Below are 26,407 nucleotides of genomic sequence, written 5' to 3'. Positions count from 1 at the left end.
TGCTGTCAATAAAATCTGTTAACAGGGAACAGCGAATTGACCCTTTTAAGCAGCATTATCCGTTTGACAGCATCGTGCACCGGACAAGTTGGCACACATGGAGAGGGCTGTGTGCAGCTTTCTGACGTCATGTTACAGGATTTCTGAGTGTATTTTGCAACAAGTTGTGATGGAGTAGAATATATAGTTTTACCTTGTAACCAATTTAGCTTTAGTGGTTCATAACTTCAGAAATGTAACAGACAAATTAATTTGAACTGAAGTTAGATGAGAACAAGAAAGTCACCAGATTAAATCCCTGGAAGGAAATGAGAATGTGTCACTCTCCCCTCACTCAACACATATTGTTAAGGAGCTGTTGAGCAAGGCACTGAACCCACAATCTACTCCAGTGGGCAACAAAAGACGACAGTGATGATGATGGCACTAGGCAGCTCCCAGTTTGAATGGTGTGTGTATGCAGGAAAAAACAAGGAACTCATTTGATGCTCCCTGGATAAATAACAGACTTGAACACAGGCTGGCCATCCATCAGAACTTAAAAAGTCAGCTAAAAGTCAGGAACATAGGGCTGGGTACAGAATTCAATACTTTTGAACCCACCGAATATCCTCTAAGTATCGAAAAATGCCTTGTCATTCAATACCCAATTTCAATACTTTAGGATTAAATCTCATCAGAGTCAGTGAGCCAATCAGCATGCAGCACGCTTCTACCAACATCTAATAATGTCTGTGATTGGCTGTCTGTTACACGTCGTAGAGACACGCAGGAAAAACTCTACGTTAAACAGAGACAGGCTCACGTAGTAGGAGCTGGAAATTAATAAAAAGATTTGTGCCGTAATGTTGTAATTTATTTTTGTTTTATAAAATTAGTATCGAAAAAAGTATGGTTTAGCAACCGGTATCTAAGTCACGGTATTGGTATCGGTTCCGGTATTGAACATTTTTGAACGATACCTAGCCCTACAGCATATTTTAGTGTAAAGACGAGCTATTGACACCTGGCTTAAAGATCTGCCTGAGAACCAGATCCACCCTGAATTTAATGTGAGTTTAGGCCACAGTTTGTGTCCCTGTCATGCACACTTGGCAGTGGGCAGACAGAAGGCCATGGTGGAGGGAGGCACCAGGATGTCAGTGAAGATGGGCCGATATCCTGCAGGCAGAGGGGGGGCGCTCTGCTCCAGCAAGTCCAGTACAGACCCTCTGATGTCCCTGGAGACATCACCACGGATGTCCAGCAGTACAGACACATGTTCTTCACTGAGGGAACAGAAAAACATGCTCATTACAAGCTAAATATTTACAAAATAGGCATGCTTTTTAAATGGTAGATATCTCATGTTGTATTAAAACTCTTCAAAATTATATTTTGTTCTGAACCATTAGTATTAAATCATCAAGGATCTAGTTTGATTTTAAATAGGGGTGAAAAAAAAAAATCCATACAGCATAGTTCTGTGATATTCTTCCTGGCAATACTGTATAGTTACACAGACGCAACGCATCGAGCTTTGATTAAGGCAATAACTTGCACATGAGAAATTAACTTTTTTTACAACATTTATGACAAGTTTTCATGATGGTGGTCAGTTTGTCTACCTGACAATCCCATGTTGCAGCAATAACAGTGAAGTGAGATGTTTGGGGACGTAATTTGAAGTTGGAAAAAAGGCAATATATTTCAATATATCGCAGAATATTGTATCATGGGGCTATCAGCTAATTTAAATAGCTCACGTTACTGGATTGTGGGAACAGTTAACTTCATTTAATATTGAATGTGGCGTTTTGTTTTGCGGGGAGCAAATGTTCCACCAAAACAAGTTCCTTCCCGAGAATATTTTTTGGAGGCACCGTCGCTGCGTCCAGAGCTTAGCACCGCCCAAGACCATTGTGATTGGTTTAAAGAAAAGCAAACAGCCTATAGCGTTTTTTTCCTCCTATCCTAGAATGCATCTGTGGTGGAGCCAGACCTTACTCCACGGCGCTGCGGAGATAGCTCTGGTAATGAGAGACTAAAAAGCAGGTGAGGTCCGATTACCCGATGTCAGGGTATTTGGCTGCGAGTCCAGAAACTTCCAGAGTGAGCATGCCGGGGTCTTTCAGTCGGATGAAGTCAGCCAGGACGAGTAGTAAGGCCAGGGGATTCACTTCAGGTACTGACCCTTCACCTTCCTACAGACAGGTACACGTATGACTTTGATTGATAGGTTGACAACATATATCAATACTTTGGACTGAAGCAGTTATTGGCTAATAGTTTTGCATGCCATAAAATGTGTATGAGTAATCAGTATTCAGTGTTTTATTCATGCTAAAGCCATTCGAAAAGCTTGTGGGACATTTAAACTCTCCTCAAAAATACAGGATGCTATGATATCTAATACTACAGTAGCATTACAAATTAATCAGGGTAAATTAAAGTGTAATCTAGTCATAACTTTGCCATGAATCACAGTTTATTCACGTCATCATCATATATCGTTAAGACACAATTTCGATAGGTACAATTTTAATATGCAGGACACGCAAAATGGGTAGCCCCAATCCCGGAAGTGGAACGCCGTGGATATAGACTATCTGGAACCTAACTGAATTTATTTTATGTTATTGGGCCCCCTCCGAGATTGCTCCGGTGCTCCTGGAAATTCCGCCGGATCACACTCTTTTCTGTCCCGGATGTCCGTCCCCTTCCCCTTCCTTTGTGTTGGCGTTCTAACCTCTGGTGGATTTGTGAGGACTATGGTTAACTGGTCCTCAGATCTCTGCAGGGTAAATCCAGACAGCTAGCTAGACTATCTGTCCAATCGGAGTTTTCTGTTGCACGACTAAAACTACTTTAAACGTACACATGTTCCACCAAAACAAGTTCCTTCCTGAGACTATTTAGCAGAGGCACCATGTGGTTGTGATTGGTTTAAAGAAATGTCAATAAACCAGAGTACGTTTTTCTCCCATCCCAGAATGCTGTCTGGACTAGTCAGACCTTCCTCCACAGCACTGTGGAGGAAGGTCTGGCAACGCGAGACTAGGTTCCAGACCTCTCACAGACAGCTACAAATAAAGAATACCACAACTATAGTATTGATTTATTGTACAAAATCTGTAGAAGTTTTAAAGTGCATTCATGATTTTCTTTTTCTTTTTATTTTTTTATTTATTATGACAGCAAGAGTCAGTCCTTCTCACCAGGCCGTGGAGGATTTCTCGAAACTGCTGGTCGTCCTGAACCATCTGCTGGGCGAGGTGCCTCCTCTCCTCGGCGCTGCGACACACCAGCCTCTTCTGCATCAGAGCCCTGACGTACTCCACCACCATCAGCCACTGGGCCTCCTCCTGCAGACGCTGTACACACAATAATACGACTCAGCAGCCATGTTGACCACACACCAGAGACTCCCCCAGAAAAGTTGTTTTGACCCATGGAGAGTGTCTTTTTTTTCCCAACAAGGGCCCGGCTGGGGACAGTCACAGACTGATGGCAGCATTATTGCCAAGCCCAATAGTTTCTGTGATAACAGAATCACGGACAGAATCACAAAGTTTAAAAAAGATAGAAGACCAATTTCATAGGGCCCTACATTAAATCAGTGCTATAAGGTAACTGGACATTCGAAAATATGACTACGTCTAAGTTTCCAACTGTAACTGGAGTTTAAAAACTTAAAAATACATAAAAAAATAATTCCCAGTGGCTTAGGCCTGGTGGGGGGGAAACTTAGGCCCGGTGGGCCCCCAGGCTTGAAATACACTGGGGGGAACCCCGCACATACAAGGTTCAGAGCGATGAAACGACGAGCGATGTATTCTACAAGAATAGACAAGCAGGCCCAGTGTAAATGTTTGGCTACAAAATATTATCCAGAGTTTTGAGTTTATGATTAAAATCTATCCTCCGATAAATTCAAGGTTTGTTAAATATTCATATATTTGGAGTTTATGGACTATGGGAATATTTGTTTCTTTGAGGTATCCGAGAATAAATTATCTTAATTAACATTAATATACAAACTGTATTTAGACACAGTACCCCTTGTCTGGAATTGTTATTCTTTTTTTACCTTTAAATACACAGAATATATATTTTTTCTTTCCTTTAAATATTTGAAAAATATTTATGTTCATTTGAAAATGTGTGGCAGCACGCACAGCTGTCTTTAACTTAAATGTTTGGTGGGTTCCTTGTACAAGCCCTCAGGTTTTTTTAATCCCACCTGTGCAATTTTTTATGTTATTGTATATTTGTTCTTTTTTTATTTTACTTTATATGCACAAATAAAGAAATGAAAAAAAGAAAAGAAATGAAGTGTAGAGCGCTTTGAGCGTTTGCTAAGACTAGAAAAGCGCAATATGAATGCAGTCCATTTACCAATACACATACTAGTATGGCTGCAGAGTCCTGCTTCCTTTTGTTTCATGCCTTTTTAACTGCTAAACACTCCCCACCCCCCCAAAAAAATAGCAACTACACAGTGGGGACAGAATCAGAGCAAAGCTGTGACCTGTCTGCAGGGCGGTCGAACGCGGCCGTACAGCTCCAGGTGACGCTCCAGCACGCAGCACAGTTTTGGGGTGGGGTCTCCCTGTACCAGCCAGGGTCGGGTCAGCAGGCCTGGGAGGAAAGGCTGAAGGTCCAGCAGGAGGTGATCCATCACCAGGCGACATGCCCGTCTCACTGCCCGGTCCAGAGCTGCCAGAGGGTTGGGAGGAGTGCGAGATAACTGTCCCACCGACGGGGACGACTGCTGCTGCTGCAGGCTCTCTGTGGACTTCCTGTATGGAACCAGAGCTACGGTGAGTTGAAACCTTCAAAACCTTTCTTTTTAGTAAACTCTGGGTACACAAACAATGTTGTCAACGCTTTTGTCTAGGTGTAGAGCCCCTGGTGATACTTCGAGCAAAGTTTAATGATGTGTTGAGCCTTCTTAGTGTTTTAAAAATAGCTTTTTTGAGGCTAGCATAAAAATGCCCCTATCACTACCATTCAAAAGGCCATTTGACCGAAAAAAGAAAATATGTAAATCTTAAAAGTGGCACTTCCGTCCTAAATATGCTTTTAAATGAAAGTTTGACTCGGGTACATTCACAAAAAGACCCTAGGGTGCATTTTGGCAAGAGTTATGCTTTAAGTAAAAGTTGCAATACAGCAATGTAAAATACATGAGTATTATCAGCAAAATGTACTTTACATTTCAAAAAAGTAATAAAAGTACACATGATGTAGAATGGCCCCTTCCAGTGTTATACTATTATATACTGCACATTTTAATCTCTACATCACTAAACGCCCACTGGCAATAACATGTGCACACTAAAAGCTACATATCCCATTCATTTCTGAGAGGCACAGTATAATTGTAATTGTTGATGATTCTGGGAGTGTAATTTGCCAAAATAAACAGGATCAGGTGTCTCTGTGATTTGCTTCTGTAGATAAAAAAAGCCTTTTTCCAACCGTTTCCCACAGGAACGAAACTGATCCGCTCTTTTTCTAGTTCTCCGTTATTTGCAGTATGAAGCACCTCTTTTTGGACATGGAAACACAGTTGCAGCAAACATTACCACACCACTTGTGATGATTGCCAATCAGGGTACAAAATTATCAGATTCAGATTCAGATAACTTTCTTAGTCCCCAAAGTGGCAATTCAGTTTTACAGCCAACCCATCCATGTCACCATCCACTAGCCAAATCCTGGCAAAATATGCAAGTGGCCCGTAGATTTGCTTCACTGACCAGCCCAAAAAACAACGATAGTCTATTGAGTGGCAGGTAACATTTGAACATTCACTAGCCATTTGGTTGGTGGACAAACAAGTTAATTTTGCACCCTGTTGCCAACATGATATTAAACTATTTAGAGTCCCCAACATTGACCACCACTCTGCCATTATCTCACTTGAGGATGATGCAGTTGCTGATGGAGGCCAGCAGGTAGTGGAGGTAGTACTTGTTTTTGTTGTTGCTTGAATTCCTGCGATGCTCCTTCCCAAATTCGACCAGGGCTTCTCGAAACCTGTGATGTGAAGGAATGGAGGTAAATGAAAGGGTGAAGGTGAAAACTTGCCCAAGCCTGTTTCGATATACTGAAAAGAAAATGTGTGACAGGCAGCCACAAGTGCAACTTGCATGAACCCACACCTGTTTAGGAGGTTCTCCATCTCATACAGACCCATCTGTATTGTCTGGTCTCGTAGAGACTCTCCGATCATCAGAGCCACCCGGGCATTCTCCTCCAGCATCTACCATGGTACCACAAACAAACAAAACCACATCAAATATACGGTCCAATATGACACATCACTATTCATAAAATCGACACCACTACTGCACCATAGTGGTGTTAGGCAGGTAAAATGATAACTATGATTTAAAAAGAGAAGTAGGGAGACAATCTTTTGCTAATTTAATTTAAAGGAGCAATAAGCATTATAATGTAATGCTATTACAAACAATGTCTCCAGGTAGTGAAAACATCTTGGCCACTTCGGTACGCAAGTAAGTTTACTCTTTTGGTCTCTGCCCACAGCTTATGACCAGAGACAACTCCAAGGCACTGTAGTGCACACTGGGCATCAGGTTCTAATGAAGCCAGAAGGACAATATCATCAGCAAACAGCAGAGATGCCAGGCAACATCACCAAATTGGACACTCTCCAGACTTCGTCTGGGCCTTGACATACTGTGAACAAATGAGTTAAGCTCCACATCCTCCCAGTTATCTGTGAGAGTGTAAAACGCAGGTCCAGCTCCAGAACCAGGATACAAGTAACAAACAGGAGTAAGTTAGCCCTGAATATCCGGTTGAATAAAGATAAATCTTTGTATGCAGAAGCATCTATCTGACATGCAGATGAAAGACTGAATACTGTAAAGTAACTGTTCAAGTCTTGTACGATTCTTACAGTATACATAATATTCCTATTATGTGTTATAATTGTTTTTCTATAAAAAAAAAAAAAGATTGTTCTGTGCGAACAGGTTTTATATTGTGGATTATATATAATGTGATAGTTACTGAGTGTGACTAATAGTTTGATCTCTTTTTCTATGAGAAATGTACGTGTGTGTGTGTGTGTGTGTGTGGTATTCATTGTGTACTTGTACCTGTGTGATAATAGTGGGCAGGCTGGTTTGGTAGAAACCTTCATGGTCTGTATCTGGCTCCTGGTCTCTCTGCCAGTCTTGCAGCTCCACCTGTAACGCTTTGTGCATCCACTCGGATACACTCTTCTAAAACAGCAACAACATGGACACACACATGGACTTAGCATAACAACACAGATACCATCATGTTCCTCAACATGTTATAGCACTCTTGATATGATTCTTTCACACTTTCAATTTCAATATTACCAACTTTCTCAGATATGAATTGCATTTATTTTCATAGGTAATCAACATGTCCCTTTCGAAAAGTTAATAGATATCCATGAAGAAATTGTTGGAGGATGTGATATGATAGAAGTCCAACACAGGATGTGTAGTCCTATGTACATATATTCAGACTGTATAATGTCTTTTTAAACTATGTAGGTTCCATACATAGGATATAGAGGTCACAATTTGTGTAGCCTATCCTTTTGACTCACCCGAACACTTTGTACATATTTGTTCTGCAGCTGCTCCAGTCCCTCGGTGGAGATGAGAGGTCCCAGTTCTACTTTCTCCATCTCGGTCACCAGCTCTGGGTGACCCATCATGTCTGGGCTGCCAAATCAAGACAGTCAGACTCTGAGCTTTTGATGGTTGACAATGTCCAACAGGTTCACAGGTATCCAGAACAAACATTTTCACAATATGAAAGTTGAATAAAAAAAATCATTACTAGGCCAGTAACAATTATCACACAATGGTCTAATTTTCAGTCTTTTTACATAATCGCGGTGTCTTTGTTAAACCGCAATTAATTGCTAACATTAGCTAAGGTCTTAAGGAGTATGACTGGTTAATTTTGTTTAGATGTGCCAAATTGTAATATAGATGTAATTATTTGTCAGACTAAATATTTTGTATTATTATTTCAATTGTTAGTTGGTGGAGATTGACCCTATACACGTTCATAGAAATAAAAATGACAAGGGGAGGATACAGTTAGACAAAATGTTTTATGATAGTAAAGAGGCATTGTTAACTTTATAGGATGTGTATTTGTGTTATTACATTATCTGGGTCACATAACAGTGATATAACCAAAAGATGTATCCTGCTATTCATTCAAAACTTTAATTTGTTTGAAAAAGTAACAAATAAATAAATATTTTTAAATTTGACTGAAAGAGACAATTATGTTGTTAATTGCAATTATTACTGAGACAATTAATTGTCCTGCAAAATTTGGAATTTGTTTCAGCTCTAATCATTATAATGCCCAAATGGTTCATTGGCAATCTTGGCGAGCTTGACTGCTGTCTATTGTGATAGAAACACTGCAAGCTGCTACAGTTTGCTGCTCTGCTGCATCGCAGACTGCTGAACACACCTGACTACAGGAGACACTAGCTCAGACTGCTGAACACACCTGACTACAGGAGACATCCGCTCAGACTTGTTGGTGTGGTTCGAGGTCAGGTCACGTTTCACCACCAACGAATCGCTCCAGAGTTGGATTGCTGCATCGAGACTCCACTGGCTGTTGGTCTTCGGTACTTTGTGCCATCCTGTCTTTCTAACGGGCCGATCTCTACGTCTTCCGTCGCCGATCCGTTACTCCAGCGGTCTGATATCCAATTCACCGACCTGGTGAAAGCGCCTGAAGAAGTTCTGGTTCTCTACGGTTGGGCGAGCGAATTCGGTGCTGGAACGGTTCGCTTTCGCTGCGCCCATTTCTGGGTGAAACTCCGCTTCCTCCCAAAGCCGCCCTGGTTATCCAGCGTAATCTGGCTTCAGCTATGAAGCCGCAAATTGTCCGTTGATGGGCAGCCATGTGGATGGCGAAAGTGATGAGGAAGGTCCGGGTATATGGCGTCGTATGGTTGCCATCCAGCAGCCATTCCAGATGATGGCGATGGTATCGCAGCTTCCTTGTTCGCCTTTGCTTTGGTATTGGTTTCGGATCCAAAATTGGTGATATACCCAGCGCCTGGCGAATATAGGTGTACAATTTCGGTAATGGGGAAATGCCGAAGTCGAAGGGCAGTAAAATTTGAAGTGACAGGTCGCACAGCGAATGCGGGCGGTTCGGTTTTCGTATTAACAGCAGCTGGTTGAGAGGAAGCGAGAGAGTTGCGGAGGAGGTTCTGGTTTCTGGCGACATTTGTCCATGGAAGTGCTGGCAATATTTTCGGCACAGTTTGAAAATGATCGGCGTTCGGAGGCTGCTGTCCGGCGCTGGCTGGAAGCCGAAGCTGCTCGGTAGCCTGGCAGCGCCAGTTCCTGCTTTATTGGCGTTCGCTGCCGCCGCGGCCAGGCGTAAGCGCATGTCCCGTTTCCGCGTTCCGTTGAGTTGAGTGCCGCCTGTTTTCCAGAATTACCCCACTTTGGGAGCAACGGTTGCAATGAAGCCATGCGATAGCCTTTGGTTTTATGCGCCATGTCGTCTGCGCATATCCGCCGAGCGCTTTCGCCATGGTTCATCGTCTTCAGTTCCTTGTTTGGTATTCCTTAATCTCGTGAGTGAAGGCATAGCGACAACGAGCGAAGCGTTCCGAAAGGGAAACGGCGGGTCACAGCGGTCGCTCCGTTATTGTTCGCTGCCATGCATGCGATCCCATCCGTCCTGGTTCCGCGCTTCGCAAACCGCCCCAGTGCGCCGATTTCATGCGTCCGGGCCTGAGCTTCCGGCACGGCATGCCAGCGATAAGTTCAAGTCCTTCCTTCCAGTTTGCCGTGAGCGTTCCATTCTTCCAGCGGTTTTGTCCGGCGAACGCAGTTCATTCAGCGTTTTGCCAGGTTTGGCTTGGCCGTCCTTCCTGCTCGTCGCTCAGCCGAAGGTATGCCCTGCCATTCCAGCACCATCCCGCGCACAGCTGGCGGGTATTGAGTCGGCAGGCCCCTGTTCTGGCATACCACGGTCTGTTCCGGCGAGCGGCGAGCCCGTCGCTGCTCGCCAGAAGAAACGCCGCATAGCAGCAGGTATGGCGGCATGTTGCCAGGCTCGGCGGCTGCCGAGTCTCCTGGTCTCTCGGCCCGAGGCCGGCCCCGAGCTGCCCCGCTGTCCGTCCCAGTTCCCGGCCAGAGGGCACGCCGCAGGCGTGGAAAGCGGAGCGCCAGTCGAAGCGCTTTGTTCCACCGCCCATGCCCAACCCCGTCCAGCTGGAATTTGCCCAGCGTGAGTCCCCGGGAGCCCAGCGCAGCGCCCGCGCCCAGCCTCCCAGCCTGCGATGGGCGCCCGCAGCTTTCTGCCCGGCTCACCCAGCCCAGCTGCGCCCAGCCGTGCCGCCGCACAGCCGGTTCCAGGCACAAGCCCTCCATGCTGCTCCTCACGGATGAAGGCGCTGCATGGCCCAAGTCCTGTCCATGAAGCTAAGAGCCCCACCAGCGTCCCGCCAGCCTGAGCTTTTGGGTGCCCCGGCTCCCGCCCGTCCTCCCACGCCCAGACCATCCGGCCCTCCCACGAACCCGCCCGCCGCCTCTGCCTGGCCCCGCCCGTCCCGGCCTGGGCCCTGGGCCCGCCCAGCATCCGCGCCTGCCCCGAAGCTCCACACACACCGCTGAGCCGGGATGTGTGTGCGTTAACACGCAGCACCTGACTGGGAACGATACAGAGTTACCAACGGCCGCTGGGGCAGATGAACTCACGCTGGTCTCTTTTTTTAAAGGGGTGATAGAATGATTATATAGGGTATTTCACACTGTTCCTTATGGTCTCCTAATGGGGTATGTAACATTGGTTGGGCTGAAAATGGCCTGGTTGATATTTTACTGGCCCTTATGCATCCCTGTGTTTTGGCCCTATTTGTAACAAGAGCTTTTCTTCCAAATATATGGTATGGTCGCGAATATTTAGTTGAGCTCGCATCGCTAATTGTTGAGCGCGCATACACATTAGAGACGCGCTGATTGGTTGAGCGAATCCCCAATACACATACATTAGAGAAGCGGACAGAATCTCATATTCCAGACACTGCAATGTTTCATTACCAAATTCACTTCTGAGACTTTTTAAGCGAGAAATCAACTATATAAAGCTGAAATATGGGCCGCTTTTTACAAAATTGATGGCTAATTGCAAATTTGGTAAGACGCTGTCGGACTTTAGGAGCTCCACACAGTCTGACGAGAAAGCGTACAGCCTGCTGGGCTCCATACCCAGGGCAAAGTCACCCTTTGTGGATACTGCATACGGCCTCGCGGCCAGCTGCCGGCATAACTATATCTATAAATAATACATTTACGGTTTTGAATGTCCCAATGTCTTATAAAGCTAACCGTTGTGTCCGGATTTGATTTTAAGGCATTTTTATGAACGCGGTAGCCTTTTATAGGACGAGCAGCTGCTTGCTATATGTCCCATTCATTACAATGGGGAAATACCGCAGCTAGCTAGCTACACTTCCGCCATAACTAAATTATATTTACAGTTTGAATTTCGCGCACGCCACTTATATAACATCATTCCCCAATGTCTTATAAAGCTAACCGTTGTGTCCGATTTGATTTTAAGGCATTTATATGAACGCTGTCGTCTTTGTAGGACCGAGCAGCTGCTTGCTATATGTCCCATTCATTACAATGGGGAAATATCGCAGCTAGCTAGCTACACTGTCGCCACAATTAAATTATATTTACAGTTTGAATTTCGTCACGCCACTTATATTACATCATTCCCCAATGTCTTATAAAGCTAACTGTTGTGTCCGATTTGATTTTAAGGCATTTTTATGAACGCAAGGCGTCTTTGTAGGACGAGCAGCTGCTTGCTATATGTCCCATTCATTACAATGGGGAAATATCGCAGCTAGCTAGCTACACTGTCGCCACAATTAAATTATATTTACAGTTTGAATTTCGTCACGCCACTTATATTACATCATTCCCCAATGTCTTATAAAGCTAACTGTTGTGTCCGATTTGATTTTAAGGCATTTTTATGAACGCAAGGCGTCTTTGTAGGACGAGCAGCTGCTTGCTATATGTCCCATTCATTACAATGGGGAAATATCGCAGCTTGCTCACTTTCGCATAACTAAAGTATATTTACAGTTTGAATTTCGTCACGGCATGAATATTACAGGTTCCTCAAGGTCTTACAAAGCTTAGCTAACACTTGTCCGATTTCGTATTTCAATTGAATGTATTTTTGTGAATGTCAGAGTTAGGAGGAGGCTAGCTAGCTCTCATTGATGGACTCAATCTCACCGCGGCTCTATCAATGAGACTCGCGGACAAGAGGCTTTATTTCCCTGATTGTTTGTTTAAATAACTCAACACACATACCCATTATAAGATTAACTGGAACCTGCGGGCTGCGGTAAAAGATTGCGGGCGTAACAAGCTCGCTGACACTGCGGTCAGGGCGGCGATGTAGCAACCCAGGCAGCACCAACACCGGTACTAAACTCCGACACACAGTCGGAGAAAATTTGCAAATAGCCATCCATTTTCGTAAAGCGGCCCATATTTGAGCTTTATATGGTTGATTTCTTGCATAAAAAGTTTCAGAAGTGAATTTTGTAATGGAATAGCAGAGATCTGCGTGACCTAGCTAGATTCAGAAAACAACCTGATCTCAGGTCAGTTGTGTAGCCTATGTAAATGTTGGGGCAGGACCGTTCTCTTAATACACCCATGGCTGTGACAAAGGTTCCGGTTTTTGGGAGGTTGACGTCAACTTCCAGCTTTGTTGAGATTCGCCCGTTTTCAGCGGCAGTTTCAAAATATGAGATTTTCATAGTAAAGGGGTGTCAGTGGGATTTTGAGCTTCTATGTATGTCCTATTTACCCACCGAACTGTCGTTATTCAACTATGACAGGGTAAAATCGGTTTTGCATTCTATCACCCCTTTAAATAGGCTACAATTAAACCTTCGTGAGTAGAATACTTATCAATGTACTCACCTGTGTAGACCGGCATAAACATGGAGAAAGCGATGTTTCAATCTGCTCAGTCCACCGCGCTGTTTTACGCAAACACAGCTCTACTCTGCAAATAGCGGATTTTTACAAACAAGCTGAAACAAAAGCTGTCGGTTTGTAGTCTAACTGTTTATTAAATTCTTGTAAACCTCACTGCTGGCTGAAAAAACCAAACTCTCCGCTAGAGCGGACAATCTGGAGCTACTTAATATGCACGTGAATGACACGATCGTTATGTTCGAATGATGATGCTGGTTGTATTATTTTGCAACAACATCGTTTCATTGCAAATGAGGCATACATGACGAGTGCATAGCCTGCTTATCAGTCCATTCATCATTAAAGCTGGGCTTTTGGCTTTTCCACGTCAACTTTTTGCTTCAGCCTCTTTGACAGTGACATGTTTACCTGACAACAGCCTTTCTTTCTGCAAGCATTTTCCACCAATCAGGACGCTGCATACTACAATAATTCCATAATCACAGACTTTAACCATCACTCCTCAGTGAACTGCCTCCTAGTCTGAGATCTTTTTCTAGTTAAAGAGCCAGTTATCATTATGGAGTTTCCATGTTTTTTAGGAGTTTGCTCACACTAATACATGTAAAAAAAAAATATATATAGCATTAATTCAGTAAGAAAGTGAAAATTTCGAACAAGAATAGGCGTATTAGGTATAAATTCATTTTATTTTCTTTATTTGAAAGTCCGGCTGCCAGAGTGCTTAGAAAAATTCTGAAAAAAATGTAGTTGATGATCCCTGCTGTAGACTCTCTGTCCAGTCAGAGACATATATTGTGTAATTGAGGTTTTCAGTTCAATTAATTAAATCCAAGTAAATGGAACACTCACAAGATGTCACCAAAATCACTCTGTCCCCTTTAAATCTTTCAGAAAATTATGTAAGTGTATCGAATTATATCGAATCGTATCGTTGGCTGAATATCGTGTATCGTATCTTGAGATTAGTGTATCGCTACAGCCCTACAGTATTGATTGAACATCCACATTAATGGTGGCAACTTTTCCTTTTAAAGGTCCTATGACATGCTGCTCTTTGGATGCTTTTATATAGACCTTAGTGGTCCCCTAATACTGTATCTGAAGTCTCTTTCCCGAAATTCAGCCTTGGTGCAGAATTACAGCCACTAGAGCCAGTCCCACAATGAGCTTTCCTTAGGATGTGCCATTTTTGTGTCTGTAGCTATTGAGGAGGAGAGGGGGAGGGGCAAGGTGGAGGGTGGGGGTGTGGCCTTGACCAACTGCCACTTTTCTCGTTTGAAAGCCATGATGTCTCTCTCTCATGGGTTGGCCAAATTCTCTGGGCGGGCAAAGCAGAGAAAGGGGAGGTAACCTTGCTTGTTATGACCTCATAACAAGCAAGATTCCAGAACGGCTCATCTGAGCTTTCATTTTCTCAATGGCAGAGTAGGAGACTAAGGGCTTGGTTTACACCTATCACCATTTCAAGCCAATTGGGGACCATAGGCAGGCTGGGGGAACGCATATTAATGTTAAAAAACCTCATAAAGTGAAATTTTCATGCCATGGGACCTTTAAAGACAATATTTAAGTCTCTTGGCTCTTAATATTAAATGTAACTATGATCATGCATAGCAGAAAATGATATAAGAAACAATAGTCACTGTAACTGTTTAGAGAGATTTGTAGCCTACATGACTTTTACAAAAGCTAAACATTGTGCAGCATAGTTGTATTTCTCTCACACTATCACTGACCTGTGCCAGGTGAGAATGTAAACAGCGGTGGCTGGCCCTCAGGTAGGCTCCTGTTAGCTGGTAGTGTGGGGGGACACAGTGCTCCAGCAGGTGGCGTACGGTGGCCAGGTCAGCCATGATACCGTGTTGGAGAGCAGAGAGGTGGCCTGCTAGACCCGGACCACGCGTGTGCAGGTAGGAAACACTGCGGAAACGCGCAGAAACTGCTTCCTCTAGTACCTGAAAGGCAGAATATGTGAGACAGGAGCAGGGTTATGGTGACATTGACATTCCAGTAGATGGCGCTGTCGCCACAATTGCTTCACTTTGGACTCTAAAGTAGAGCGAAGATTAGTCTGGCATTGCCAGACCTTCCTCCACAGCGCTGCAAAGGAGGGTCTGGCTAGTCCACACAGCATTCTGGGATGGTAGAAAAACGTGCTCTGGTTTATTGGTATTTCTTTAACCCAATCACAATCGTCTTGGGTGGCGATAAGCACTAAGCAACGGCGCCTCTGCAAAATAGCCTCGGGAAGGAACTGGTTTTGGTGGAACATGTGTACGTTCAAAAGTAGTTTTAGTCGTAAAACAGAAAACTCAGATTGGACAGATAGTCTAGCTAGCTGTCTGGATTTACCCTGCAGAGATCTGAGGAGCAGTTAACCATAGTCCTCACAAATCCACCGGAGGTTAGAACGCCAACACAGAGACAGAGGAAGGGGACGGACATCTGGCTGAAAGTGAAGGACATCCGGGGGAATTTCTGGCGGCACCGGAGCAATTACGGAAATGAAACGTTGTCGATATAGACTATGTTTGTATCAGCTGGTGCTGACCTGGAAGAAGCATGCTCTCCAGCAGCGAGGTCGTCCTGGGGGCAGGGGCCTGGTGTTGCCTCTGCTCCCCACTCTCTCCTCCAGGAAAGCTTGGTCCAGGGCCTCCTCCCGCTCCACAATCCTCACCGCCGACACAAATGGGGTTGGGTTTTGTCGGGCCAGAGCCAGAGCACTGCTCACCACCGCCCACAGCTCCTTACCTGCAGTGACAGGGTGGATGTTGAGAATGGAGAGAGACTTGTGTGCTTCCATCAGAAACAATGCAGCCTGGCAATGATCATGAATGCTGCTGATACCTAATATCACTTTCTCACTGCTCTTATCTAAGCTACACACAACACATGTGCTCTAATATGTTTTTGTCATTCAGTTTGTTCATCAAAGCTACTTTAAAGTTTCCATTAAGCTGGCACAGATACAAACACTACATTGCCTGATCTTGAACACAGGAAATTTCAGACCCATTTGTGTTGGCTTCCCATATTCCACTATTATAATTTTTAAAGCTACACGGATCAATATTTTGAACCACTGATCAAATGACTGTGTGTATTGTGATAGGAGGTGATTTAGGTGTTGTTCGTAGTTACAAACCCACGAAAAAATCATCACCCAAATGTGCACTTCCTCTGCAGAGCTTTTTTTTTAGCATCTTTTAGCTCATCGTTTTGGTTTTCTTGCCCCCAAATAGCTGCAGCTGCAATTAAAGTTAGCTTTTTAGCTGTTTTTCTTTTAGCAAAATGTTCTGATAAACTGACTGTACACTGTACAATCAGTAGACAGACAAAGTAAGCAACTACTCGACTACTAGAAACATGACTCTAAATGAATGCCAACACTACTATGTGTCTACTGGGTGTGTAAACAGGCAACTTCTGCTAATATGTTTGCCAAAACAACTTAAAGGTGCAATATGTAATATTGTGTGTAATACTGGCAGCTAGCGGTTAAAATAGTTACTGCACTACCAATTCAAAATACTGGAGAGTCGTTTCCCCCGCCCCCTCCTGCCCAGACTCGAAGTTCACGGAGGTTGCCAGGCTGAGACCGCAGCATTCACAACAATGTTGCTAGATGCTTTTCTCACATAGCCAGACATTACTCCACAGCACAGCGGAGTAGCTAACGGTAGATGCTAGTCTCACATAGCCAGACATTACTCCACAGCACAGCGGAGTAGCTAACGGTAGATGCTAGTCTCACATAGCCAGACATTACTCCACAGCACAGCGGAGTAGCTAACGGTAGATGCTAGTCTCACATAGCCAGACATTACTCCACAGCACAGCGGAGTAGCTAACGGTAGATGCTGGCTATATTGACAGTCATAAAAGCCCGTGCTCACGCGGAGCTCTGTAACCAACTGACAGACACACTTTTTCGGCTTAAAATTACAGTATGAACCGCTAAAAACACAACAACCTCACTGTCCTCTCCACACGCCAGGCACACTTCCTCGGCTTAGAATTACAATACGAAACGCTAAAAATACCACTACTTTACCGACGGAACACACTTCATTGGCTTAGAATTATGGCAAAAATCGCTAAACACACTGCAAACTCACAGTCCTCTCTTTCCGATTTACAGCCACCCTCGCGGGCTAAAATAACTCACCGTTATCGGCTCCAGCCGCTGACGAGGCTACACGCTGTAAACAGCCGTGGGCTGCTTGCCTGGGTCTCCGGTAACGTTAACAGGTAGCAGGGTTAGCATGGCGCGTAGCCGGAACCAGTCGGGATCACTTTACTGGCTGTGTCTCAATTGTTTTTGCGAGTAACCAACTCGGGTACTCTAGCTATATAATTCAATGTGAGAACACAAATGTTGAAATGACAAAAAATGCCCGTCCCTAGTAGCTGTGATAAATTAGCCTGAAGCTAATGCTTACCGGTTCAGGAGAAAATAAGCCAACTCTGCGTCCTTTTGGGCTCTAAGCTGTCTCCATCTTTCAAATACATCTCCATTATTTACCAGGAGGTTGTTATGTCTCTGGTCACGCAACTGTTAGAAACATGCTGTTTTCTTTTTTAGGTCGGGTAGAATCTATCTCCATTGATCCTGTTTGTTTGTTTGCTGCTTTCATGGCTGTACTAACGTTACAGCTGTAGCGCTGAGTACTTTACTTTTAATTCCTTCCTTGATAACAACACACAGATCAAAACATAAACATAAATTCCGTCACGGAATGTCCATTTCAAAAAGAAAAAATACTGAAATTAGCATTGTTGTCAGAAAAGATAGTATTTCAGTTTAACATGTTTCCTTAATATCTGATGAGGCATTGGTGTCATTTTTGGATTTATTACAGTACAAATATTACATATTGGACCTTTAAAGGTCCCATGTTGTCAAAGGTGACCAAGTCTTTTTTAATTATGAAGCAGTTTGAGGTGCTATATTTGGGTGTTGGATTATGGTGACCTAATTTGCTAATATGCACTCTACTTAATTTTTATGTACTATACTACTCAGCCTTGCGTTTCATTACAGGTGCAGCAGCTAGGACTCACCACTGCATTCTGTATGAAACTGTACAATGGTCCTCCCTCTCCCTCAGAAGGAAATTCCATTTATTGATTTTCCCTGCTAAAGCACTAATGGGTAAATTACCCCTCTACATTTCAAATTTGCTTACTTACCATAATATTGTTTACAGGACAAGGTCGTCAAAAAAAATACTATTAATTATTCCATCAACAAGAACAGAATTTTCTCATCATATGCACCAAATGTCTGGAATGAACTCCAAAACACCTTAAATCTAGAATCACTTCCATCTTTCAATACTTTTAAAAACCTTTTAAAGTCAACTCTGACTGAACAGCTTTTAACTAGGTGCCCTTTAAGTTGTATGTCTGTGTAACGTTTGTGTTCTAGTATGTACTGTATAGTGTATGTATCGAGACATGTGGTGTAGTATCTAACCTTTGTCCTGTCTTTTATGTATTTTTAAACTTTTTGCGGCCAGTCTTGGCCAGGACTCCCTGGGAGAAGAGTTACTGTAACTCAATGGGACTTTTTCTGGTTAAATAAAGGTTAAATACAAATAAATAAAATATAAAGCATCAAAGCGTTCAATCCACAGAGAAATGCACACAGTCCGTATTCAGAAACTGTGCCTTTAAACAAGCCGTCAGGACTTCTGTACGGTTGTGATGCCACAACTATACTATACTGTATATATATAGGTAGAAAGTGCTGCTACAGTGCTGTTACAGTCATTCCCCAGCTGCAACGGCTGTGAAGAGATTTGGAGAGCGCAGATGCGGAAGACCAGGAAACTCTGACCAATTAGAGCAGACTGGGCTTTTTTTCAAGAGGGGGGGCTCAAAGAGATGGGCGCTAAAACGGAGCATTTCACACAGGGGGTATATACAGGTATATAAATTTCAAAATAAATGTTTCCGTCTACCAGGAAAATGGCTAGTGAGTGATTACATTTTACCAGCCACTCAATAGAGTGAAACCCAAAATATATGTATAAACCTGGAAATTAGCATATTATGGGACCATTAATAGGGTGAAAATATGTCAGTGTTGTGTTATGAGCTTGTTCTGCTGCCCCCAAGTGACCAAAAAAAAGCAACCAATACAGCTTCAACTTTAACTAAAGCTAGTTGAACTCACCATGTTTTTGCAGAGGATGAGTCTGAATTTGATCTCATAATTTTGATTTGAATGAGAAGATTGAACAAACAATCTATTTTGTAGCCATATATTTAAATATAAATAAAAGCAACATCAGAGAAGCATCCAGCAACAATGGTCTCTCCAAGTTGAGAAACTGATGACCCGTTATATGCGATGTTCATTATATATATGTATACATTATAATTTATCACAATGACTAAACAATAATATCTTTTCAGCTGTTAGTCTCGTCCTCAGTGGGGCCAGGTATAGTATTCCAGTATTAGTGCCACTCCAATACCTCAGAACATTTTATACATTTAACCCAACTTGTCAAATACATTTAATATCGCCTTTACACAAACAGCCCCACATGAACTAAAAAAAACGCAGTCTAAATGAGGCAAAATTCTGATTTGAATAAGGGAATGTCTAACCAAAGACTAAGAAAACCAAACTGGTCAAAAATGCAGTGCTATCTTTTAGTATTTTATAGTTTTCAATAGTTGAAGCCATAGAGATATTCTTCGTTAGCACAAAAAATTATTGAGAATCGATACAGAGTCTTACTCCTAAGAAATTCTGTTGATACCAGATAGATTATGGATACATATAGATTTTTATATCCATACAAAAATATGGGGCACTAAACTACAACAAATACAGTTGCCATACTGTATAGGTTTGCTTTTGAATAGGTCGGATGAATTGAACTGGTATAACTGCATAAACTGTGAAGCTGTCTACCCCCGTGTCTAGGATCTCCTCACCCAGGGCGTCCACCAGCTGCCCGACACCAGAGAAATATTTGGCCACCAGCTCCTGGTCCTCTTTACTGAGTGCACTTCCTGCCATCCCATTAGCCCCGTGGAGCTGCCAGAGGATGTCGTCCTGCCAGCGCTCCAGATCCATCAGCCGGGCGTGGGCCTCCAGGAGCCGCCGGGACTCCACTAGACGCTCCGTCTCCAGCACCATGCTACGCACTGCAAAGAGCAAGGAAGGGGAGGAGGGAGGGAGAACTTCATTCCTCAAACTGTCAACAACTTATGCAATAACTTTTTGCTGCTTATTTGGTCTGTTAAAAACTGAAGTTGCATATTTTTGTTTCCTGCTAAATAAATTCTACAATTTACCATAAAATAAAATAACATAAGCTTATTGTAGGGCTGATTATTTTGCCAGTATACTTGCTATTTTATCTACCCCATGTACAGTATGGATCCCAGTAGGATGCTTTATGTTTTAACCATTCACTGACTTCATTAGAAATGAATGACTTTGTGCAGTATCCCACCAGAGTAAAGCCGTGGCAGGTTGCTGACAGCAGCGAGGAGCTGACGGTGGTTGACAGACACTTCTCTCAGCCTCTCCAGAGACTTCACCCCCTCTGCGTTTCGATTGGACTCCAGTCCTGCTTTCTTCAAAGCATGTGACACCTCCTTCAGCTCGGCCCTGGCCTCCCGGAGTTGCTCCAGACCCCAGCCTACCCCCTCCAAGTACGACTGGACCATGGACTGAAAGGAAAGCAGCAGCAGCACGGTGGTCACTATTGATCCCCACTGATGACTAATAGCAACTATTTCTTCTGAAGTGCACAGCTGCAACCATTTACGATGCGATTTCATAAACTCAGGTCATATTGCATCATATTGCGTATGCATGTCTGTGTGTGTTTTCATGTGTGTCTGTGATGTCACCTTGAGTCTGGTGTGTATGGAGGCAGTCCTCTGACTCTCTCTCTTCTTGTACTGGCTCAGTCGTTCCAGATGCTCAGGCCGACAGAAAACACCTGAAGCCCACTTCAGAGCAGCACCGCGGGCCAAACACTCGGCCCTCTCCACCTCTGGCCATACCTTAGCCACTGGCACCGTGTCTGACAGAAAAATAGACAGAACGCGAGGGGAAAATAACATTATCATCAACATTATTAAAAAATATAGTTTGTTGTTGAGTTAAAGGGGAACACACAGCACTTTTACACATCAAAGTCTGTTTACAGGTCTTAGGCAGTACTCATGTGAAAAAAGTTCTATAAAGCCTTTTGTGGCTCCAGGGGCAGCTGTGCAAAATCTGATAAAAGTCCTAAAGTATCCTTAAGACTATAAATTTGAGGCTACATCCACACTACCAGGTTTTCATTTATGAACCATCTCCATCCACACAAGCGTTTAGGCTCTGTATCAGAAATAATCTCCATCCATAACAACACACGTCTGACAACGCATCTCACATGACCATTCGGTGACCATTCACTGGCCAGTGTGTGCCGATGTAAACCTGGTTTAGTCTAAACATTGACAACCAGAGACCACACTCAGACTTGTGTAAATTGAACAGCTAACTAAGCAACTAAGCACAACATTTAACATCTGCAACAATGAGGGCTTGGTTATTATTGGCTGTTTCTGCCTGAGAATCAACTAGTGATCCATTCACACTATGATACAAAAGCCACTCTTGGTTTTCTGCGTTATTGCAGAGGTGGATAACTGCACCTGAAACAAAGCCCATCTTGCTAACATCATGAAAAATGCATAACCTTTATAAAATACAACATTAAGTCAGTGGGAAAGAGCCAAGTCGATATTTCACACTGCAAATGCCATATATTTATTGGGTGTGGCAATAGGTTATCGAATGATTGATCAACTTAGTGGCATTTTTTTTCCTTTTTTTTTTGCAGGGCCCCCCTTTTGCAGATAAAAATATTTTCAAGCACCCCAAGACAATTGGCAGTCGAAGCTCCTTAGATCGAATGTGGTCACAACATATTTTCTTGTCTTTATTTTGGTAGTTGTGACATTTTGGTATAGCTTCATCATCTGCTTTTTGTTTACCTGCAGTCCTTTCACAAACTTGTCCATGTTTTGCTAGCAGTGCAGCAGAACCAAGCATTAAATATTCATATCTAGGGTTGCCGCGTCCTCCATTATAACTCTGCAGTTATGACAGTGTCATTATTTCTATCTCCATAGCAGCTCTGCCTCCAAGAAATCTTTGGAGAAATAAAATACAGTGTGGTGTGATAAGGTTTGTTCACAGCTGGGAATTCTCTGTCAACAGCAATTATGTATTGCATTATATAATGTTTTCTTAATGTGTTTTGCATTTACTAGCTCAAGAAAAAGGACACCCTGATTGTGTTATAGCTTCCAATATTGTCCCCAAATGTCCTCCCAACTCTCCCATGCCTTTACTGTTCACTGCTGAGCTACCAACCACATCACCCATAAAAAAAGACAATTTTGAGCATGCTAAGCAGCAGCAGTATTGATGTTTAGGGAATGGGATATGCTGTACAGTCTGTAGCCTAATGGAGAGGATGTTTTTATAGCTGAGAGAACTGAGGCTCTGTTGTCAGTTTACTAGTCAGGTAAGCAGGATATCATCTCTCATGTGTTAGTCAGCTAGACCAGCCACTGCAGAAGGCCAGGGGGTACATAGAAAGAGTGGGGAGTAGGTCAACTAATTTTTGATTTGATTAAAAATAATATGTCCACATATTAGCATTAAGTCAACTGTAACACCTGAAAACCACCTGTTGCAGTTATGTAAGATTGTGTGAAAACTAGTTAGCAAGCGAGCACAGAAGTTTAAACAGGTAGCTAAAATAATGACTAAACCATTCAAATGATTAGCTAAAAATAATGACTAAACAGTTCAAATGATTAGGGAACCACTGAGCTAGACAGGCAGCTGTGCAGCCATCTGAGTCACCTCAGTCATGATAATGCTTCCATTTGAATTAAACAACTTAATTGGTCTTAGTGACTCAGCAGAGAGTACTGTGCTGTGCTAGGTCAGCTGCATTAAGCAGTCTTTATGTGACTTTAGGGTTGATTGTATTAAGATAACAACATTCGAACAGTCAGTTCAGGTTTCGGTCCTGGTAAGTATAGCCATTCATGACTCTTGTGTGTTTGTGTGTGGATGTTTGGATGTCTCAATTACACAAACAGGACTGTCTCTGTCTCAGAGGAGGTCACGGGACACTGCTATCTCCTACCAACATTAAATCTGAGTGCTGAAACGTCATCATCAGCAACTCTGCAAAACAATAAACCATAGAGCTCACATTCTGGAAAGTGATGAGTCATGTAAGCTGGTGCTAAAACAGCACAGTCAAAAACACAACTGCACAGAGGACAATAGCTTCACAGATTACTGCACTATAGTACTCTGGTAATGGAAAGTTGGTATGGAAACCAGTAGACTCTCTGGTCATAACAGCGCATGGTGGAGAATTTCAGCCTGTCTGATGGCAGACCTACTTCTGCATGAAATGCTATTGCTTTTTTATGCAGATATTCAGCGTTTTTAAAAGGGGCACTCTTCCGATTTTACATGTTAATGTCAGGGTTTGAGGCATAGAGTTATAAGTGAAGCCAAAACATCTGGATCACACCCTGATGGCCCCAAATGCAACAATTTTATGGAAGTCTAATACCAAAACGCTAAATTGTCTCTTCTAAATTTGGCTATTTTCATTAAAATGAAAAATAGAATACTCACAGTTTTATTCATTCTTGTCAGCAGTTGAGAAAATCTCACAATGTTCATTTAGTAGCTGTTAGCTTTCTAGCTTTTGGCATGATTGTCAAACCCAGTGGTGAGAGACATTTTTCTAAGAAAGTCTTTATGTACATAAAAATGTAAATTGAAACATCTCCAATTCCGTGACAACTGGGCAAAGTCCATCTGCTGATGAAGATCATGTGATATGACTGACAGCTCCAAAAAAAATACTAAATGGATCTTTTTATCAACTATTTGAAATGCATTTGGACCTTCAGAGAGAAACTTTCTTTTTTCCACACTCAAGATCACAGCCCGATCACAGCTCCTGTGTTCAGGGAGGAACCTTCATCACACTAAAGCTTGTTGACACTGACTTGCAACTGTTCAATATGTAATGAAATGCAAGTGCTGGCTCACAAATCAATGCATCACACTAAACCCAATACTTGAATGATCATTTTTGAAGAGTTCATTCATTTATGTCATAGACAAGTAACACTGTAGCCATGCTCAGCTTTGTTTTGTCTCTAGCTATTCAAAGACTTTAGTTGAAGTGGGTGTGGGCCTTTTAGCATGTTGTCAACAGGCAAACAGTGTGCGTCTGTGCATCCAGTTACCTTCTGGCTTGTCCCCACCACTCTTCTGATCCCCTGCAGACATTGAAGTTCAGTTTTCAGCTGCCCGTCCAACCGACGAGTCTCCTTTTCCCCGAGGGCCGGTACTGAGGGTGCCCAGGGTGCAACGCTGGCAAAGGAGAAGGCCAAGAGATGAGATGAGACAAAGAAGAAAGAGGAGGAGGAGGAGGAGAACGCATGGAGGAGAGAGGGCACATATCCATTCTACTGACGGCTTTCCTCTTTTCCCTCACACACACTCTCTCTCTCCCAGACACATCCTCTGCTGAGAGGCCGGCAGGAAAGGGAGGGAGCTGTGGGGAGGAGTGGGAAGAGAATAATGCTGGAGGGTGTGGGGGGGGGGTGTTTGACAGGAGAAAAGGATAGGGATATGTGCTATATTCAAGGAACTGGTGAGAAGATGGTAAATACTATTAGAGGATAATAATGAGCTTGCATGTCACACTATCCATTTCCATGACAACTGAGCAAGAACTTCACCCACTCATGAAGGCCATGTGATGCCGTTTAAAGGTCTGGAGAATGCTAGTAATGTAAGTGGACCTTGAGTTGGGATTGTTTTCTCAACATTTTCATTTTTAAAGGAATAGTGCGACATTTTGGGAAATGCTCATATTGGCTTTTATTGCTGAATTGGTTGATATGATCGAGACCGTTCTAATTAAGTAGTTAACATGTTATATCTGGTTTGTATAATTCGTACAAAAACGCAAAAAAGAAAAGTGTAAAAAAAACATGTTGCCATGTCTACAGTCAACTTGAGACAGTGTCTTGATAGCCTGAAAAGAACTTGAAAACATTACATTTTAAAGTTTTCATGGTTAAGTAATTATGATTTTTTTTTGTGAGAGAGAGAGAGAGAGAGAGAAGGGGACCAGGAAAACAATCCAGATGGTGGCAGAAAGGGGTTAGGGGTGGGGGGAGTAAGAAGTAAGTGGACATGGTGTTCCACAAAACCTCTTGGGAGTCGAAGAGTCTCCTGGACTCGTCAAAGGGAAACCAATTAAACACACAGTTACAGGAAGAAACTGTGTATGATGCATAAGTCATTAGCCCTCAACACACTGAAAAAGATGAGAACCCAAAGGAGCACAGAATTAATGGAGTCCATAGTTATTATTCTTTCATTGGAAGGCACTTTACAGGTGTCAGTAGATGATTTAAGCCAGACATTATTCTCAGTCATTCATAACACCAAGTAACTTGTGGCTCTATTGTCGATGCTGAAATAAGTGTGTTGAACTCCTCCACTAAAACAAAAACAGCCAGTCATTGACCCTCTCTGATCCTCTGCAGCTGTTTGACCAGCGCCAGCTACTACCACTGAGGGAAGTTTGTTTGTTAAGTCCTCTGAACCGGCCGCCCTGTTTACGCCTTCAAACTTCCCGGATCTCTTCAAAACACAGCAAGGAGTGTGCCAAGTGGCCCCGTGGCTGGAGCCAACACAAACATACTATCTGAAGGGGGACATCATTTTTCATATTTCCTTATGCAATTGTAGAATGTGTGTGTGAGTGCTCTGTGAGCTACCTTTAAATAACATATTTCATCTGAATAAGGGAAACAATTGTGAAAGAACAGACTTTGAGAAAGCTTGAGTAGGATGTGATCGTTATGCGTTGTACTGTATGTTAAGGGTATGTTAATGTTATTTTGGTTGGGAAGAACATTATGTTTTACTTTTTTTAAAGCCTCCGACAGTTAATATTTTCTTTGGACCCTGCTTATGACTTACTCTTAATATCTCAATAAAAATAACAAAGCATTGAGAAATAAAGATTATATACACTAATATAAATATGCAATAACTGATGTCTTGGCCACTAGGGGACAGTGGTAACAAGCTGTGAATACAATACAGGCATATTATCAACTTATAAGTTGATATGGTGAATTTCCACCTAACACATCCAGCAGATAGGGAGCATCAATAGCATCTATTTAAAGTTGTGTTTCTGGCCACCTTATAAATGTAAGTCCAAAAACCCCCCTACCCATATTTTTGTTTTGGTCTCCAAAAACTCCTGGGAAAAAATAACTGG

The 26,407-nt window shown here is 42.9% G+C and overlaps 1 protein-coding gene across 1 annotated transcript; it reads right to left on the bottom strand.

The window, feature by feature from the left end:
• Positions 1-801: 801 nt before the first annotated feature.
• exoc3l1 (exocyst complex component 3-like 1) lies at positions 802-24,634 on the bottom strand. The gene is given in 16 exon segments (XM_039809989.1): positions 802-1,268; positions 2,050-2,183; positions 3,198-3,353; positions 4,511-4,781; positions 5,908-6,024; positions 6,150-6,250; positions 7,116-7,241; positions 7,601-7,742; positions 9,795-9,823; positions 14,285-14,298; positions 14,761-14,983; positions 15,580-15,779; positions 19,983-20,195; positions 20,507-20,726; positions 20,910-21,085; positions 24,348-24,634. Coding segments are annotated over 16 exon segments (2,352 nt in total). The 5' UTR covers positions 24,391-24,634; the 3' UTR covers positions 802-1,081.
• Between the last annotated feature and the right edge of the window lie 1,773 nt (positions 24,635-26,407).

Source organism: Perca fluviatilis, chromosome 8, assembly GCF_010015445.1.
Source record: "Perca fluviatilis chromosome 8, GENO_Pfluv_1.0, whole genome shotgun sequence".
Lineage (NCBI taxonomy): Eukaryota > Metazoa > Chordata > Actinopteri > Perciformes > Percidae > Perca > Perca fluviatilis.
This window is presented reverse-complemented; position numbering and strand designations above follow the sequence as displayed.